Below are 15,728 nucleotides of genomic sequence, written 5' to 3' on the forward strand. Positions count from 1 at the left end.
GACATACACACAGACATCCAGGGAGAGGGGAACAAGGGGGAAGAGAGAGAGAGAGACATACACACAGACGTCCAGGGAGAGGGGAACAAGGGAGAAGAGAGAGAGGGAGAGACATACACACAGACGTCCAGGGAGAGGGGAACAAGGGAGAAGAGAGAGAGAGAGAGAGAGACATACACACAGACGTCCAGGGAGAGGGGAACAAGGGAGAAGAGAGAGAGAGAGAGACATACACACAGACGTCCAGGGAGAGGGGAACAAGGGAGAAGAGAGAGAGAGAGAGAGACATACACACAGACGTCCAGGGAGAGGGGAACAAGGGAGAAGAGAGAGAGAGAGACATACACACAGACGTCCAGGGAGAGGGGAACAAGGGAGAAGAGAGAGAGAGAGAGAGACATACACACAGACGACCAGGGAGAGGGGAGCAAGGGAGAAGAGAGAGAGAGACATACACACAGACGTCCAGGGAGAGGGGAGCAAGGGAGAAGAGAGAGAGAGAGAGACATACACACAGACGTCCAGGGAGAGGGGAACAAGGGAGAAGAGAGAGAGAGAGACATACACACAGACGTCCAGGGAGAGACCTCACAGCGCTATCCCACCAAGGAGTTTCCTTCAGTGTCGTGGTGTGAGGATTGGAACCCAGAGCTTTCACTATGGCGAGGTGTCTCCTGACCCCACCCCCCACCTCAAGGTAACTTATTTTAAGCTTGTGATTTTTCAATGACACATTGTGAAATAATTTGGCTAAATTCGTAAACATTACTAGGACGTTTAAGACAGTGTGATTGATCATTATAATCCAATCTATTTCTTCCGAGGCTGAGAACTGAAAAGCTTAAGAAGAAAATTTCGATATAGTGGTACGATAAGCCCATCTCCAACCTCTCAATATGATTTTAAGTTAGTAGGTAAACGGTACTGCTTCTTCAGTGCTTGGTCTATTCAATTTGAGTTGCTCAGGCTTTACCCAAAGATGCCCTTGAAGGTGACTCAGAAGGCATTCATGCGTATAAAATAATACAGCTTATCAGCCAACCTTATCTATTCATCTTAGTGGATAAAACATTGCAGAATGCCAGTGTGTGTTTCAAGAAAAAATAAGTCCTTCACAGCGATGACTTGAATCCCAAGTTGTGTGGCTCACATACCTGAGTCTAGTCCTCATGTGCGATAGCCTCTCGGCCTTCCTTGTCAATAGCCACTGAAAGCCTGATCTCAGTGAGGAAGTGTCTTAAACGTTGTGCCCTATTTGGAACCCCGAGTCCTTCCTGTCCGTGCGAGAACTCCCCTTTCCCCTTGACTTGCTTCCTTCTCTCCACATGTTACTACTGGTGGAGGTGTTCATGTGACTCAGAAACCGGTTCTTCAGGGTGGAAACCTTAGATGACTCAGCCCTGGGATCATTTCACGCTGTGCCATTGTCTTGATTTCTGGGGCTGAACTCTCCAGGTGTGTCACTACCTGTGTTGCTGGAGGAATGCTCACAGGTGTGGAGACAAAGAGCTTGAGCTACTGAGGACCCGTCCCTCAGCCGGGAAGAATTTTGATGCCCAGTAGAAACACCCCCCTGAAGAAGCCAGACGCTGTAGCTGTGAAGTCAAGTCTGTGAAGGACCAGCATGGGAATTTTATACTCTGAGGTGTGTAGCCTTCCAGAAAGTGTTGGAAGTTGTTCCTGCTTTTCCAAAGTAACTGATTCTCATCTGTACTAAGGCTCTTCTTCTTCTGTTGATGTCAGACCAAATGCAATTCCTGTATGTTGATCATTTTTTTTTTAAATATTTCTAATCCTTTTACTATTTTCAAATTCTGTAACAGTGGCTAGGCAGTAGTCAGGAATGATAATATTCACATTTCCTGACATCTAAGTGTTTGTAGGAGTAATTGGGACTTTGAACAGTAGAATCTGATTCTTACACTGTCTGCCGTTAAATCTGCAAAGGAAAATTAATTGTTTGTGGCTCTATTTCCTACACATCGAACAGCTAGATTGCTTCCTTGGAATCCAATAGGCAGTGACACCTTGTAGCTTGGCATTCAGAAGCTAATAACTGCTAGTGATTATTAATTAGTACTTTCCCTCTGTAACTGAGCAATACAAACCGTATATTTTTTGACATGTTGTGTTTTTTCTTTTCACATATGACAGACACTGACATTCTTCCTCTTTTACGAACAGGGATGTATTAGAGTTGAGGACGTTGCTAAGAGCTGACAGAGTCCATGGGAGCACTGTTTTAAGGCGGCAGAAAGACGCAGTGTGATTGTTATTCATACGGACTTTGTCCTTGCCTTTATGCTGATGTCTCCTCTGTAATACTTACAGCGTGTGAATTTACATTTAATTGAACACACTCAACAGAACTTTGTTGGCTGATTCTTCTAGCAATAAAGGGAGATTTTCTGCTTTTTGTAGGTGTGTGTGTGTGTGTGCACATGTGTGTTTCTATAGCTCTCCAGTTTATAATGTTATTGATAGCTATGTCAGGGAACTTAGTCTTGTGAAAAGTTCACAGACCCAGAATGAAAACTCTTTTAATTTCTAAAATACGACTCTAGTAATTTTTTGAACTTGAGATTTCTAGATGCCAGGAGAAGAATTTATTTAAAATGCAGTGTCAGAATAAAATAAATGAATAAGAAAACGCATTGTCAGGGCCCCAGAGACTGTGTTTCATTCTATCTGTGGCATCGTCTGTTCTAGTGATTCAGATATGGGCTATCGGTTTTCTACCCCTGGAGAGAAACATGGTGGCTCTCTTTCAAAATTTAATGAGCAGACAGATCTCTTGAAGGTCTTGTTCAACTCCAGATTATCATTGTCTGCATCTGGGTAAGATCTATAATTATGGTTTCAGCTCACTGATGGATGTTCCCGTCTGGACCGTGGACTACACTTTGAGTAGTCAGATGTCACCTAGGCCCCGGGGGTGATCACAGGAGCAAAGAGCTGATCTGGCAGGAGGAGGCTCAGCAGGACAGAGCCTGCACGGCGGGCTCCTAGGACCAGCCCTGGCACCACATATGCTAGAGTGGTGCTCTGGTTCTCTCTCTCGGTCTGAAAATTAAATAAACAAAAACTTAGAAAATAGATTGAGCCACAAGCAGCAGTTACTTAACTGTTGGTTTGACAAGACCTCAAGGTGAGGCCAGATAAATGTTGAATTATATCTAAACATTAATGATAAAATCCCCAGAAGTCAAATAAATATTTTACTTTATAGCTATTTTAAGAACAAAGCATCTTAGAACTTTTTATGGTATTTAAAAGCAAACACACACACACACACACTCACACACATGCACACACACACACACACTCACACGCATGCACACACATACACACATACACACACACACTCACACTAACTCATAAGAAAACCCCAAGTTATTAGAAGCTTGAGGTATCCATTCAAAAGTCACAACTGATGTTGAGTCTACAAGTGGTCTAAGGTTGAGCCGACATAAATACTGTTTGCTAACGACTTACTGTCCCCAGCGGAGGGACCACTAGTGTCTTCCATCTGACCCTGCTCCCTTGCGGGCTTCCTTTAGTATTTGCAAATACGAAACACAGGAAACACCTAGGAAGTCTTGGTCATTTCCTGAGAGAAGGTCGTTTTTTTTATCTTCCTGACCTGTAATTTCACAATTTAAAGAATTCCCTCTTGGTGCTGACTTTTTGGTTTCTAAACGAATCCTGTGCTGATAAGTACCCAACATCAGGTGAATTTGACTTGAGCAACAAAGGCCAATCACTGCAGAGGAATGTTTGTCTGTCCGCCTTTAGATTAGAAAATAGCTTTGGATGCATCTGACGGTCACTGTGAGTCAGAAAATGAAAAGCAAAGCAGCATCAGGCTAATTCTATGGTATTCCCATCCAGGCCAGAGCTGGAATCCTCGGTGCAGCTCTTGTCTTCATAATTGTACAGAAGTCAGAGTCCTGGTGCGATCACTCAGGTACTTAAACGCGACCTGCTTACTGGTCATATGCCCGTCTCTCACTGGTCTGGCATCCATGTGGGGTGTTTCTAGGACTAGTGACTCAGTCCCTCCATGACACCTGGACAAAAGCAAGTCCATCTGTCCCATTTCTTAGTCCTGCACTGCCTTGAAGTATGACTTTTCCCGTAAACTTGTAGTACAATTCTAGTGCTATACTCAGTTGAGGGACCTCTTCTAGGTTGCAACGGAGAGAAATACACTTACCTTAAGTTGTAAGAGAAGAAAAATTCTTTACTCTCTGTTCATATTTGGTTCATTAATTCTAATTTACAGGGGTCTTGTAGATTAGACTGATAAAAGAAGGAACAGAGAGTAAAAATTCAGTTTACTTATTTTTATTTATGTTTTATTATCTTCATTTATTTATTGGGTAGAAACATCCAGCTATTGAGAAGGGGAGATAGAAAGGGTGAGATTCAGAAAGACACCTGCAACCCTGCTTCACCACTGATGAAGCTTTCCCCCGATTGAACCCGGGTCCTTGTGCACTGTAACGTGTGTACTCAGCCAGGTGCGCCACCATCCAGCCCCCAAATTCAGTTTATTAACTCTTGAATCTCATGTGAACACAAGATGCACCTGGCTGAGCTTAAAGAGAGATTAGAACTTGAACTCAGATAACATCTTCCTTCTTTACGTAAGTTCGCCATTTGAAAATATTTTATTTATTTGCTTGTTTGTGTGTTTATTAGGTAGAGACAGAGTGAAGTTGATAGGGTAGGGGATGGAGCCGGAGAGACGTCTATAGCACTGCTTCACTATTGCTGAAGCTTCTTCTCTGCAAGTAGAGACCAGGAGCCTGAACCTCAGGACTGGCCACATGTGTTCAACCAGAGCTGCTCGACCTAGTCCCACTCTCAGAACATCTTGACAAAAGATATTACATCTTACAGAAGTGACATGACAGAGGAAAAAGGCTTTGCATTTCTATGCTGGAAAACTTAATATTGGTAGGAAAGCATATACGATGCTAATAATAACATAAAAACACAGGACCCAAAAGTTTTGTTGTGTAGATTTCTTTGGTCCCATCTCCAGGGTGATAAATGTAGCCTGTGTCTTACCTGGTAGAGTAGGAAGTGGAACATTTTCATAGATTTGTGTCCTGTTTCTAGCTAAGTGTGTGTGTGTGTGTGTGTGTGTGTGTGTGTATGAGAGAGAGAGAGAGAGAGAGAGAGAGAGAGAGAGAGAGAGATCTTTCCTGGTACTTGCTTCCTCTTCTTTGCTTCTCGGTTTTAAATAATCATGATAACAGAAGGTATGCTTGCAACTACATAGTCTGCTACTCATCAGATTCCTGCTTAGCTATAGTTGAAAATTTTATGTTACCAAGAAAGGAGTGGGACCAGGGAGATAAGCCAAAGTCTGAGAACAAGCTGTCCATGTCTGAAGGCCCAGAGGACCCAGCTTCAATGCCTTATGCTGATATATTCCTGAACTTCTTCTTCTCCTTCTCCTTCTCCTTCTCCTTCTCCTTCTCCTTCTCCTCCTCCTCCTTCTCCTCCTCCTCCTCCTCCTTCTTCTTCTTCTTTCTTCTCCTCCTCCTCCTCCTCCTTCTCCTCCTCCTCCTCCTCCTTCTCCTTCTTCTTTCTCCTCCTTCTCCTTCTCCTTCTCCTTCTTCTTTTTCTTCTTCTTCTTTCTTCTTCTTATCCTCCTCCTTCTCCTCCTCCTCCTTCTCCTCCTCCTCCTTCTCCTTCTCCTCCTTCTCCTTCATCATCATCATCATCTTCTTCTTCTTCTTTTTCTCCTCCTCCTCTTCCTTCTTCTTCTTCTTCTTTTTTCTCTCTCTCTTAAACATAAATAAGTAGGGTTGGGGAGATAGCATTATGGTTATGCAAAAAGCCTTTCATTCCTGAGGCACCAAAGTCCCAGGTTCAGTCCCCTGCACCACCATATACCTAAACTGAGAGGTGCTGTATTCTTTCTCTGTATTTCTCTCTCTAAGGTAAAATAAGTATATATATATATATATATATATATATATATATATATATATATAGAGAGAGAGAGAGAGAGAGAGAGAGAGAGGGTTATAAAATGAGTTAATCTAAAAATAAAAGAAGAAAGGAAGGAAGGAAAAAGGGAAGGAAGGAGAGGGAATGAGAGTACTCCAGACTTAGCACTACAATCTGCAGCTGAGCGCGTGTTAGGAGCTAAGGCAGAAATGGCCTGCCTTGGGAACAAGAAATTCAGCTTTCTAAAATGGACTTTAAGCAAGGCTGAATTATTTAAACCCTAACCAGACCTGTTTGTCTATCATATATACAGTAATAATCATTTAATTAATAGTGCCTAGATCCCAGGTCCTGGTATAAGCACTTGTAGATACATTGGCTTTTTTAAAAAATATCTTTATTGGGGGATTAATGTTTTACAGTCAACAGTAAATACAATAGTTTGCACATGCATACCATTTCTCAGTTTTCCACATAACAGTACAACCCCCACTAGGTCCTCTGCCAGACTTTTCTAGGACCTGTACTCTCCCCCCACCCACCCTAAAGTCTATTACTTTGGTGCAATACACCAATTCCAGTTCTACTTGTGTTTACTCTTCTGATCTTGTTTTTCAACTTCTGCCTGAGAATGAAATCATCTCATATTCATCCTTCTGTTTCTGAATTATTTCACTTAACAGTATATCTTGAAGCTCCATCCAAGATGGGCTGAAAACAGAAAATAACCATTTTTAATAGCTAAGTAGTATTCCATTGTGTATATATACCACAATTTGCTCAGCCACTCATCAGTTGTTGGACACCTGGGTTGCTTCCAGGTTTTGGTTATTACAAATTGTGCTGCTAAGAACATATGTGTACACAGATCTTTTTGGATGGGTGTGTTGGGTTCCTTGGGATCTATCCCCAAGAGAGGAATTGCAGGGTCACAGGGCAGGTCCACTGCTAGCCTTCTGAGAGTTCTCCAGACTGTTCTCCACAGAGGTTGCACCCATTGACATTCCCACCAGCAGTGCAAGAGGAAGGTTCCTTTGTCCCCACAACCTCTCCAGTATTTGTTGCTGCTACATTTTCCGATGTATGACATACTCACAGGAGTGAGGTGGTACCTCATTGTTGTCTTTATTTGCATTTCTCAGACAGTCAAAGACTTGGAGCACTTTTTTTTTTCAGCACTGTTTCTCAGCTTTTTGGATCTCTTCTGTGGTGAATATTCTGTCCATGTCCTCTCCCCATTTTTGGATGGGGTCATTTATTTTCTTGTTGTTGAATTTAGCAAGCTCTTTATACATTTTGGTTATTGAACTCTGGTCTGATGTATGGCATGTGAAGATCCTCTCCCATTCTACGAGGGGTGTCTTTGTTTGAATATTGATTTATTTTTGCTGTGCAAAAAGCATTTTAAGTTGATGTAGTCCCATAGGTTTATACTTGCCTTAGTCTTCTTTGTAATTTGATTTGTTTCATTGAAGATGTATTTAAAGTTTATACAGAAAAGAGTTCTGCCAATATTTTCCTCTAGGTATCTGATAGTTTCTTGTCTAACATCCAGGTGCTGATTCACTTGGAATTTACTTTTGTACCTGGTAAAATATAGTGGTCTACTTTCATTCTTCTTCATGTTTCAACCCATTTTTTCTAACAGCATTTGTTGAAGAGACTCTGCTTTTCCCATTTAATAGTCTGGGCATCATTGTCAAAGATTAGATGTCCATAGGTGTGGGGAGCTCACTTCTGGGTTCTCAATTCTATTCTACTGATCAGTGGGTCCATTCATGTTCTAGTACCAAGTAGTTTTGATGACAATGGCCGTATAATACAATTTGAGATCTGGGAGTGTGATGCCTCCAGTTCTCTTCTTTTTCCTCAAGATTACTTTGGGAATTCTAGGTCTTTTCTGGTTCCAGATAAACATTTGTAGCATTTTATGTATTCTCCTAAAAAATGTGCTTGGGATCTTGATGGGGACAGCATTAAATTTGTATATGGCTCTGGGTAGTATATTCATTTTGATGCTGTTAATTCTTCCAACCCATGAGCATGGAATATCTTTCCACTTCTTTGTGTCTTTTTCAATTTCCTTGAGTAGTGACTCATAATTTTCAGTATACAAGTCTTTCACTTCTTTGGTTAGGTTTATTCCTAGATATTTTATTGTTTCTGTTGCCATAATAAAAGCAATTGATTTCTGGATTTCAACTTCTAACTTACTGTTTGCATAGAGGAATGCCACTGACTTTTGCATAGTCATTTTGTAGGCTGACACCTTACTGTACTGCCTGATGATTTCCAAAAGCTTCTTGCTGGATTCCTTAGGTTTTTCCATGTATACTATCATGTCATCTGCAAATAGGGAGAGTTTGACTTCTTCTCTTCCAGTCTGTATGCCTTTAACTCCTTGCTCCTTCCTGATTTCTATAGCAAGAACTTCCAACACTATGTTGAATAGTAATGGTGATAGTGGGCAGTCCTGTTTAGTGCCTGATCTGAGGGGAAATGCTTCCAGTTTTTCACCATTGAGTATGATGTTGGCTGTAGGGTTGCTATATATAGACTCCACTGTCTTCAGGAATTTTCCATCTATTCCCTTTTTTTTTTTTTTTTTTTTTTTTTAGTGTTTTGATCATAAAAGGACATTGTATTTTGTCAAAGGCTTTCTCTGCATCTATTGATATGACCATGTGGTTTTTGGTCTTGCTTGTATTGATGTGGTGGATCATGTTGATTGATTTACATATACTAAACCAAGCTTGCATTCCTGGGATAAATCACACTTGTTCATTATAAGCAATCTTTTAAATATACTGCTGTATCCAGTGGCTAGAATTTTGCTCAATATTTTAGCATCTATGTTCATCAGAGATATTGGTCTGTAGTATTCTTTTCTGGTTAAGTCCCTGTCTGCTTTTGATATCAAAGTGATGTTGGATTCACAGAAGTTGGAAGGGAGTATTCCTGTGTCTTCAATCTTTTGGAAGAGTTTTAAAAGTAGAGGTATTAACTCTTCCTTGAAGGTTTTGTAGAACTCATTTGTAAAGCCATCCGGTCCAGGGTTTTTATTCTTGGGAACGTTTTTGATAACAATTCCAATTTTGTTAGCTGTGATGGACCTGATCATATTATTTAGTTCCTCTTTATTTAATTTTGGAATATCATAGCTATTTAGGAAATCGTCCATTTCTTCCAGGTTCTGTAGCTTGGTGGCATATAGTTGTTCATAGAAGCCTCACATGTTATGTTGAACTTCTGCGGTGTCGTGATATCTCCTTTTTCATTTATGATCTGATTTATTAGGGTCTTCTCCCTTTTTGTTTTGTGAGTTTGGCTAAAGGTTTGTTGATTTTTTTTCACTCTTTTGAAGAACCAACATTTACTTTTGTTGCTCTTTTGTATGATTTTCTCATTTTTGATGTTATTGATTTCTGTCCTAACTAGTTATTTCTGTCCTTCTGTTTGCTTTAGGGTTCCTTTGTTCCTCTTCTTCTAGGTCTTTAAAATATGCAATCAAGTTGTTTCTTTGTGTTTTTTCTTGTTTCCTAATGTGTGCTTGTATGGCTATGAACTTCCCTCTCAGTACTGCCTTAGCTGTGTTCCAAATATTTTGATAGATTATGTCTTCATTTTCATTGAACTCTTGAAACATTTTGATTTCTTCCTTGATTTCCTCTTTGACACAGTAGTTGTTAAGTAGTGAACTTTTGAGCTTCCACATTTCGAGACTATTACTAATCTTTTGTTTATTGGTGTTAGTTTAATTCCACTGTGGTCTGAGAAGATGCTTGGGATGATTTCAATGATCCTGAATTTGCTGATTCTGGCTTTGCAGCGTAACATATGGTCTATCTTTGAGAATGACCCATGTGGACTTGAGTAAAATGTGTATTCCAGTTTCTTGGGATGAATGACTCTGAAAATGTCCAATAGTTCTAGTTTATCTATCTCCTCATTTAGCTCCCTCATGTCTGTATTGATTTTCTGCCAGGATGATCTGTCAAGTTGAGAGAATGGGGTGTTGAAGTCCCGTACTATGACTGTGTTGCTGTTAATATATTGCTGTAGGTCTTTCAGTAGATGTTTGATGTATTTAGATGGCTTCTCATTGGGTGCATAGATGATAACAATTGTTATGTCCTGTTGGTTGACTAATACTCTGAGTATTAAGTAATGTCCACCCCTATCTTTTTAAATTTTGATTATAAAGTCTATCATGTCAGATATGAGAATAGCAATTCTTGCCCTTTTTTGTGGGCCATTATTTTGTATGATAGTTTTCCATCCTTTCACTTTGAATCTGTGTTTTTCTAGTTGAGTTAGGTACGTTTCTTGTAGACAGCATATTGTTGGGTTGTATTTTCTGATCCATCTTCCTACTCTGTGCCTTTTTTTTTTTTTTTTTTTACACCTGCAGACCTGCTTCACCGCCTGTGAAGCGACTCCCCTGCAGGTGGGGAGCCGGGGGTTCGAACCGGGATCCTTCCGCTGGTCCCTGTGCTTAGCGCCACCTGGGCTTAACCCGCTGCGCTACCGCCCGGCTCCCCCTACTCTGTGCCTTTTAATAGGTGAATTCAGACCATTGGAATTTATTGATATCATAGATTGAAGATATTTTAACACCATTATTGTAGATTTTTAGAGTTTCTGATATATGGCCTATTTATGGTGGTATGACTATTTATAGGAGACCTTTCAGAACTCCTTTCAGGGCAGGCTTGGTGATAGTTGATTCTTTCAACTGTTGCTTGTCTGAGAAGGTTTTTATGCCTCCATCTAGTCTGAATGACAGTCTAGCAGGATACAGTAGTCTTGGTTGAAAGCCTTTCTCATTGAGTACTCAATAGATATCTGCCATTCTCTTCTGGCCTGTAGTGTTTGTGTGGAGATGTCTGCTGCTAATCTTATGGGTTTTCCTTTGTAGGTGACTCTTTGTTTTTCTCTTGTAGTCTTCAGGATCCTTTCTTTATCCTTATTTTTTTCCATTCTAAATATAATATGTCTTGGTGTCTTTAAATCTGGATTAATTCTGTTTTGGACCCTCTGGGCTACTTGAACCTTTATGTCTTTGATGTTGTCTAGACTAGAGAAGTTCTGTCCTATTATGTCCTGTAAAATGCTTTCTTCCCCTCCCTCTCTTTCTATCTCTGGTAAGCCAATAATGAGCATATTATTTCTTTTGAAGTCATCCTATAGGTCTCTGTTTTTGTTTTCTGTATCTCTTAATCTCTTTTTGAGATCTTTTCTTTTTTAGTTGTGTCTAATTCATTCTCGAACTTGCTAATTCTGTCTTCAGTCTCGTTGATTCTATTCTCTCTCCCTTCTACTGTTTTCTGGAGTTCATCTATTTTATTACCCTGTTCTGTTTTAGCTTGTTCAGCTAGTTGTGTTCTTAGCTCAGCTATTTCAGCTTTCAGCTCTCTAATCACCTTGAGATAATTAGTGTTTTCTTCCAGAGTCTCATTTGTTGTTTCTGCACTTCTGATGACAATTCTTTCAAACTCTTTACTCACTCCTGTGACTATTTCCTTAACTAGCATGTTGATATTGACCTCATTATTCTGTTCTTCAACCATTGGGGGGCTTTTAGCTGGACTTTTATCCTGGTTCATTTCTCCTATATTTCTTCATGTTGGTTTAACTATTCAAGATAGTATTTTATGATGTCCCTCTTTCAGTTCTTTTCTAATTACTGGTCACTCTTGCCTGAATTGACTTGTGTCTAAATAAAGTACTTAAAGAGTTCACAGTTCTGTAAATTAACAGTTGTTTCAATATGATCTTGATCCTTGAGTTGGAGCACAGTGGCTGTTAAAACCTCTTTTGTTCTTTTTCTTCCCAGTAGGCTATGGGAGCATGAGGGCTTTTAAACTATAAGTAGGCTTGTTAGCTTAATCAGTCACTTTTCAGCAAGAGACAAATCAGGGTGGGGGAGAGACAATACAGTGGTTATGCAAAGAGACTCTCACACCCCAAGGATTCAATGCTTCAAGCTCAATTCAGCTTCTCTGCCAAGCTGGGCAGCACTGCTGGACCCTGTGAGTTTCTAAACAAGTTCTCTTTACAGTCTGTAGGTTCTTAGGCAATTAGTCATCATGTTCACATCAGGAAAACAATGTGGAAAGTTTTCCTCTATACAGCCCCACCACTAGACCACCAACGTGTAGATCTTTCCTGCATTTCCTGGTTAGTTCTCTGTCCCCAGATGTCAGCACAGGGCCTTCCCCTGCTGCTCCAGCCTCTGAGGGCAGTAGCAGTGGAGACTCATAGCTGCACTGGGTGAGTGTTAGGCAAGTCCTTTCCTCCCTTCACTAGCTTTTTTGTTAGTAAATCAGACTGGAGTTGGTGCTTCAACTGGTACACTGCCGGACTGTTACCAGCTACTCAGTATCTTCTTAGCCTCCTCTCTGTCCATGAACCATACATGTTTGCACACACCGGTGATTTGTTGGGTTTCTTAAGTCATTCAATTCCTGTCTTGCTGAAGTCCCAAGTGATCTCTTTTGGTATTCCTAGTTGATCTGATACATAGGCTTTCATAATACTCAATAACTATATAAGAGAATACTGTTATCATGCTTCTTTTACAAATTAACAATAGAGGCAAAGCAAGTACTTGCAAGTTAACAGAGTCATGTACCTAAAAGTACTTATTGGCTAGAGATTGGGCAAGGATTGGGGATAAAGTGACTCTGTTTATTTTTACAGGTAGAAGCCGTGTTTGTAGAGCAAGTTCTTACATCACTGCAGAGCCTGCCAAACTCTTGTTCTATTTTTTGTCTTAACAGGGAAGCCCTATTCTATAAATGAGTTGGACTTAACCATTTTCTCATCTACCAGTACTCTCCTTGGCTAGGATGTGCTATTTTACGTTTCGCTTAGTGACAATAATGGGCAAAGGCAACCCATTATACCATAGGGATTATTCTAGTATTCTGCAGACACTTGTTGCCCTGCACAGAGGCACAGAGTTTGTGTCAATCCACACCCAAGACAGTGGACTAAGGCAGGAAATAATTACACTCACAAAAGTCACTCTGATGGGGAAGGCCACTCAGCAGAACAGCTAAGCTCTTCACCAAGCATGTCCTGCCCGCCCAGGTAAGCATTGGGCTGAGCAAGGTCCCACCCTGTAGCCTCTGCACGCAGTTTCCTGGGCAAGGCCTTGGAAGACATCAGGGAGGAAAAGCTTCTTGAAAGTCTTGTCACACATCACACTATGTATTCCTCTAAACTCAGGCCAGGTTTGTGGTAAGATTATCTACAAAGGAATGAACACTAGCAAAGCGTGTGCGCACACACACACACACACACACACACACACATACACACATACACACTCACACACGCACGTACACTCACACACACATACAAATACACACATGCACACATGCACACATACACACACTCACACACATATACACGTACATACACACAGGCACATACACACACACTCACAAACACACACTCACACACACATACACACATACACATACACACATGCACACACACTCACAAACACACATACGCACACTCACACACATATATACATACTACACACACACACACACACACACACACATACTTTTCGTCTCTGGGGAATGACTGGTTTTTACCAGGCAGATGTTACTATGGAAAAGGATCATCCCAAAAGCGTAGAATGTCTTCTCCTATTCACCAGCAGATCTCCCTGGAGGAAAGTCAAGGGAGATAGGAAGAAGTGTGACTCAGCAGAGGGTAGCTGGACATGAAGGCAAGAAAACCTAGAGATTCACGGAGGCTGTGCCTTCCTGTGTTGAGGCTTAGATAGCTGTGAGGCGGGAACATTGTGCTGAGCGCCACTCATTACTGGGCGACCATTTTCATGTGGGGAAACCCAAGGCAAGACAAGGGAGAGAAGTGTCTTCCTCCCAACCTTACCGAGGCTTTCCTTGTGGTAGAATCCCTAATAAATGTTTGGCCTTCCAGACTCAGAAACAGCACCAAGGGGCTTCCATACAAATCGCTTCCTTAATTATTATTTCTAAACCTTTTGATTTTATTTATTATTGGAGAGAGATAGAAATAAATCAAGAAGAAAGGTGGAGATAGAGAGAATGAAAGAGACAGAGAGATACCTGCAGCCCTGCTTCACCACTCGTGAAGCTTTTCTCCTGCAGATGGGGGCCGGGGTCTTGAACCTGAGTCCTTGTGCACTGTAATCTGTGTGGTTAGTCAGGTGTGCCACCACCTGGCCCTGGTTACTTACTTATTTTCATGTACACTGTTACTTAAAATAATATTAAAAATTATCATATGGCACTAAAACATGGTTGATTCTTCTTGTCACTAATTTTTAAAAAATTTTTTTTAAATATTTATTTTATTTATTTATTCCCTTTTGTTGCCCTTCTTGTTTTATTGTTGTAGTTATTATTGTTGTTGTTGTTGTTGGATAGGACAGAGAGAAATGGAGAGAGGAGGGGAAGACAGAGAGGAGAAGAGAAGAGAAAGACAGATACATGCAGACCTGCTTCACCACCTGTGAAGCAACTCCCCTGCAGGTGGGGAGCCGGGGTTCGAACCGGGATCCTTCTGCCGGTCCTTGTGCTTTGCGCCACCTGCGCTTAACCCGCTGCGCTACAGCCCGACTCCCTTGTCACTAATTTTTATGTGTCTTTTTCACTATAAATGCCAAGAGATCAGAGTTCACTTTTGCTTATCACCACATAACAGGAGCTGCCATGTGTCTGTGTTACAGTGTGGGATCAGTTACATGCACGGCAAACAAATGGACAGTTGAATGAATAGATGCTTTCACATTTTCAGTTCTAGTATCTGTAAATATTAAAATTATCATTTCCACCCAATAAACACAAGTGCCATTAGTTAAGGTGGGGTTATTTTGTTTGCCCTTCCTTTATTCTAAGACAAAAACTTAGGGAGTTCTAGTACCTGACACAAAGTCAGATAATCATTACAAAATGTGGTAAATGAGCAGAAACTTGACTTTCGAGACCAGTAAGGAAGCAGAAGTTACTGAAGCCAGAACTCCCACTTTCTGTGCCCTGGAAAGAATTCTGGTCTAGTGAGGGAGACAGCATAATGGTATGTAAACAGACTCTCATGCCTGAGGCTCTTACTGCCCAGCTTCCATCTCCAGCACCAGTATAAGCCAGATCTGAGCAGGGATCTGGTAAAAATAATAAATGCATAAATAAATAAAGTAATTAATTAATAAATAATGACTTTGGGGGCTGGGTGCTGGCACAGGTTACAATGCACAAGAACCCAGATCCTCACCTTCAGGGGGGGAAGCTTTGCAAGTGGTGAAGTGTTTAAGGTATCTCTCTATCTCTCTATTTCCACCTCCCCTCTTGATTTTTGCCTGCTCTATCCAATAAATAAAGAAAAGTAATAAAATTTTAAAAATAAATAAAAATAAAGGACTTTTATCCATACTCCCAGAGGGGGAGAAATGTTGGAGGGGGATGACCAGAGGACTCTGAGATCCAACTCCATCTAGAGAGAGAAAAGGTGTAAAGAAGGACTCTCAGAAGTAGCAGTAGGTTTGACATGGAGGGGAGGAGAGGACAGGGCTGTGGGCAAGATGGGCAAATATATATGAATATAGACAGACAGATATAGAAATAATAGTTGACCTGTGTCTGTGATATGGTGTATAGTTGTACCCTTGCTATCTTATAATTATGTAAATCAATATTAAATCACTAATAAAAATTTAAAAAGAAAGCGAAGGCAGGACCATAGAAAAAAAACTGGCAAGA

The 15,728-nt window shown here is 40.9% G+C and overlaps 1 protein-coding gene across 1 annotated transcript in view; it reads left to right on the forward strand.

Annotated features, from left to right (window-relative positions):
* The first annotated feature begins 1,400 nt into the window (after positions 1–1,400).
* Positions 1,401–15,728, forward strand: part of ANKRD22 (ankyrin repeat domain 22) — a 39,879-nt gene continuing 25,551 nt past the window's right edge. The window contains exon 1 of the mRNA XM_016194636.2: positions 1,401–1,645. Coding sequence (XP_016050122.1) covers positions 1,625–1,645 — 21 coding nt within the window. The 5' untranslated portion in view covers positions 1,401–1,624. The remainder of the gene's footprint in view (positions 1,646–15,728) is intronic.

Source organism: Erinaceus europaeus, chromosome 1, assembly GCF_950295315.1.
Source record: "Erinaceus europaeus chromosome 1, mEriEur2.1, whole genome shotgun sequence".
Taxonomy (NCBI): domain Eukaryota; kingdom Metazoa; phylum Chordata; class Mammalia; order Eulipotyphla; family Erinaceidae; genus Erinaceus; species Erinaceus europaeus.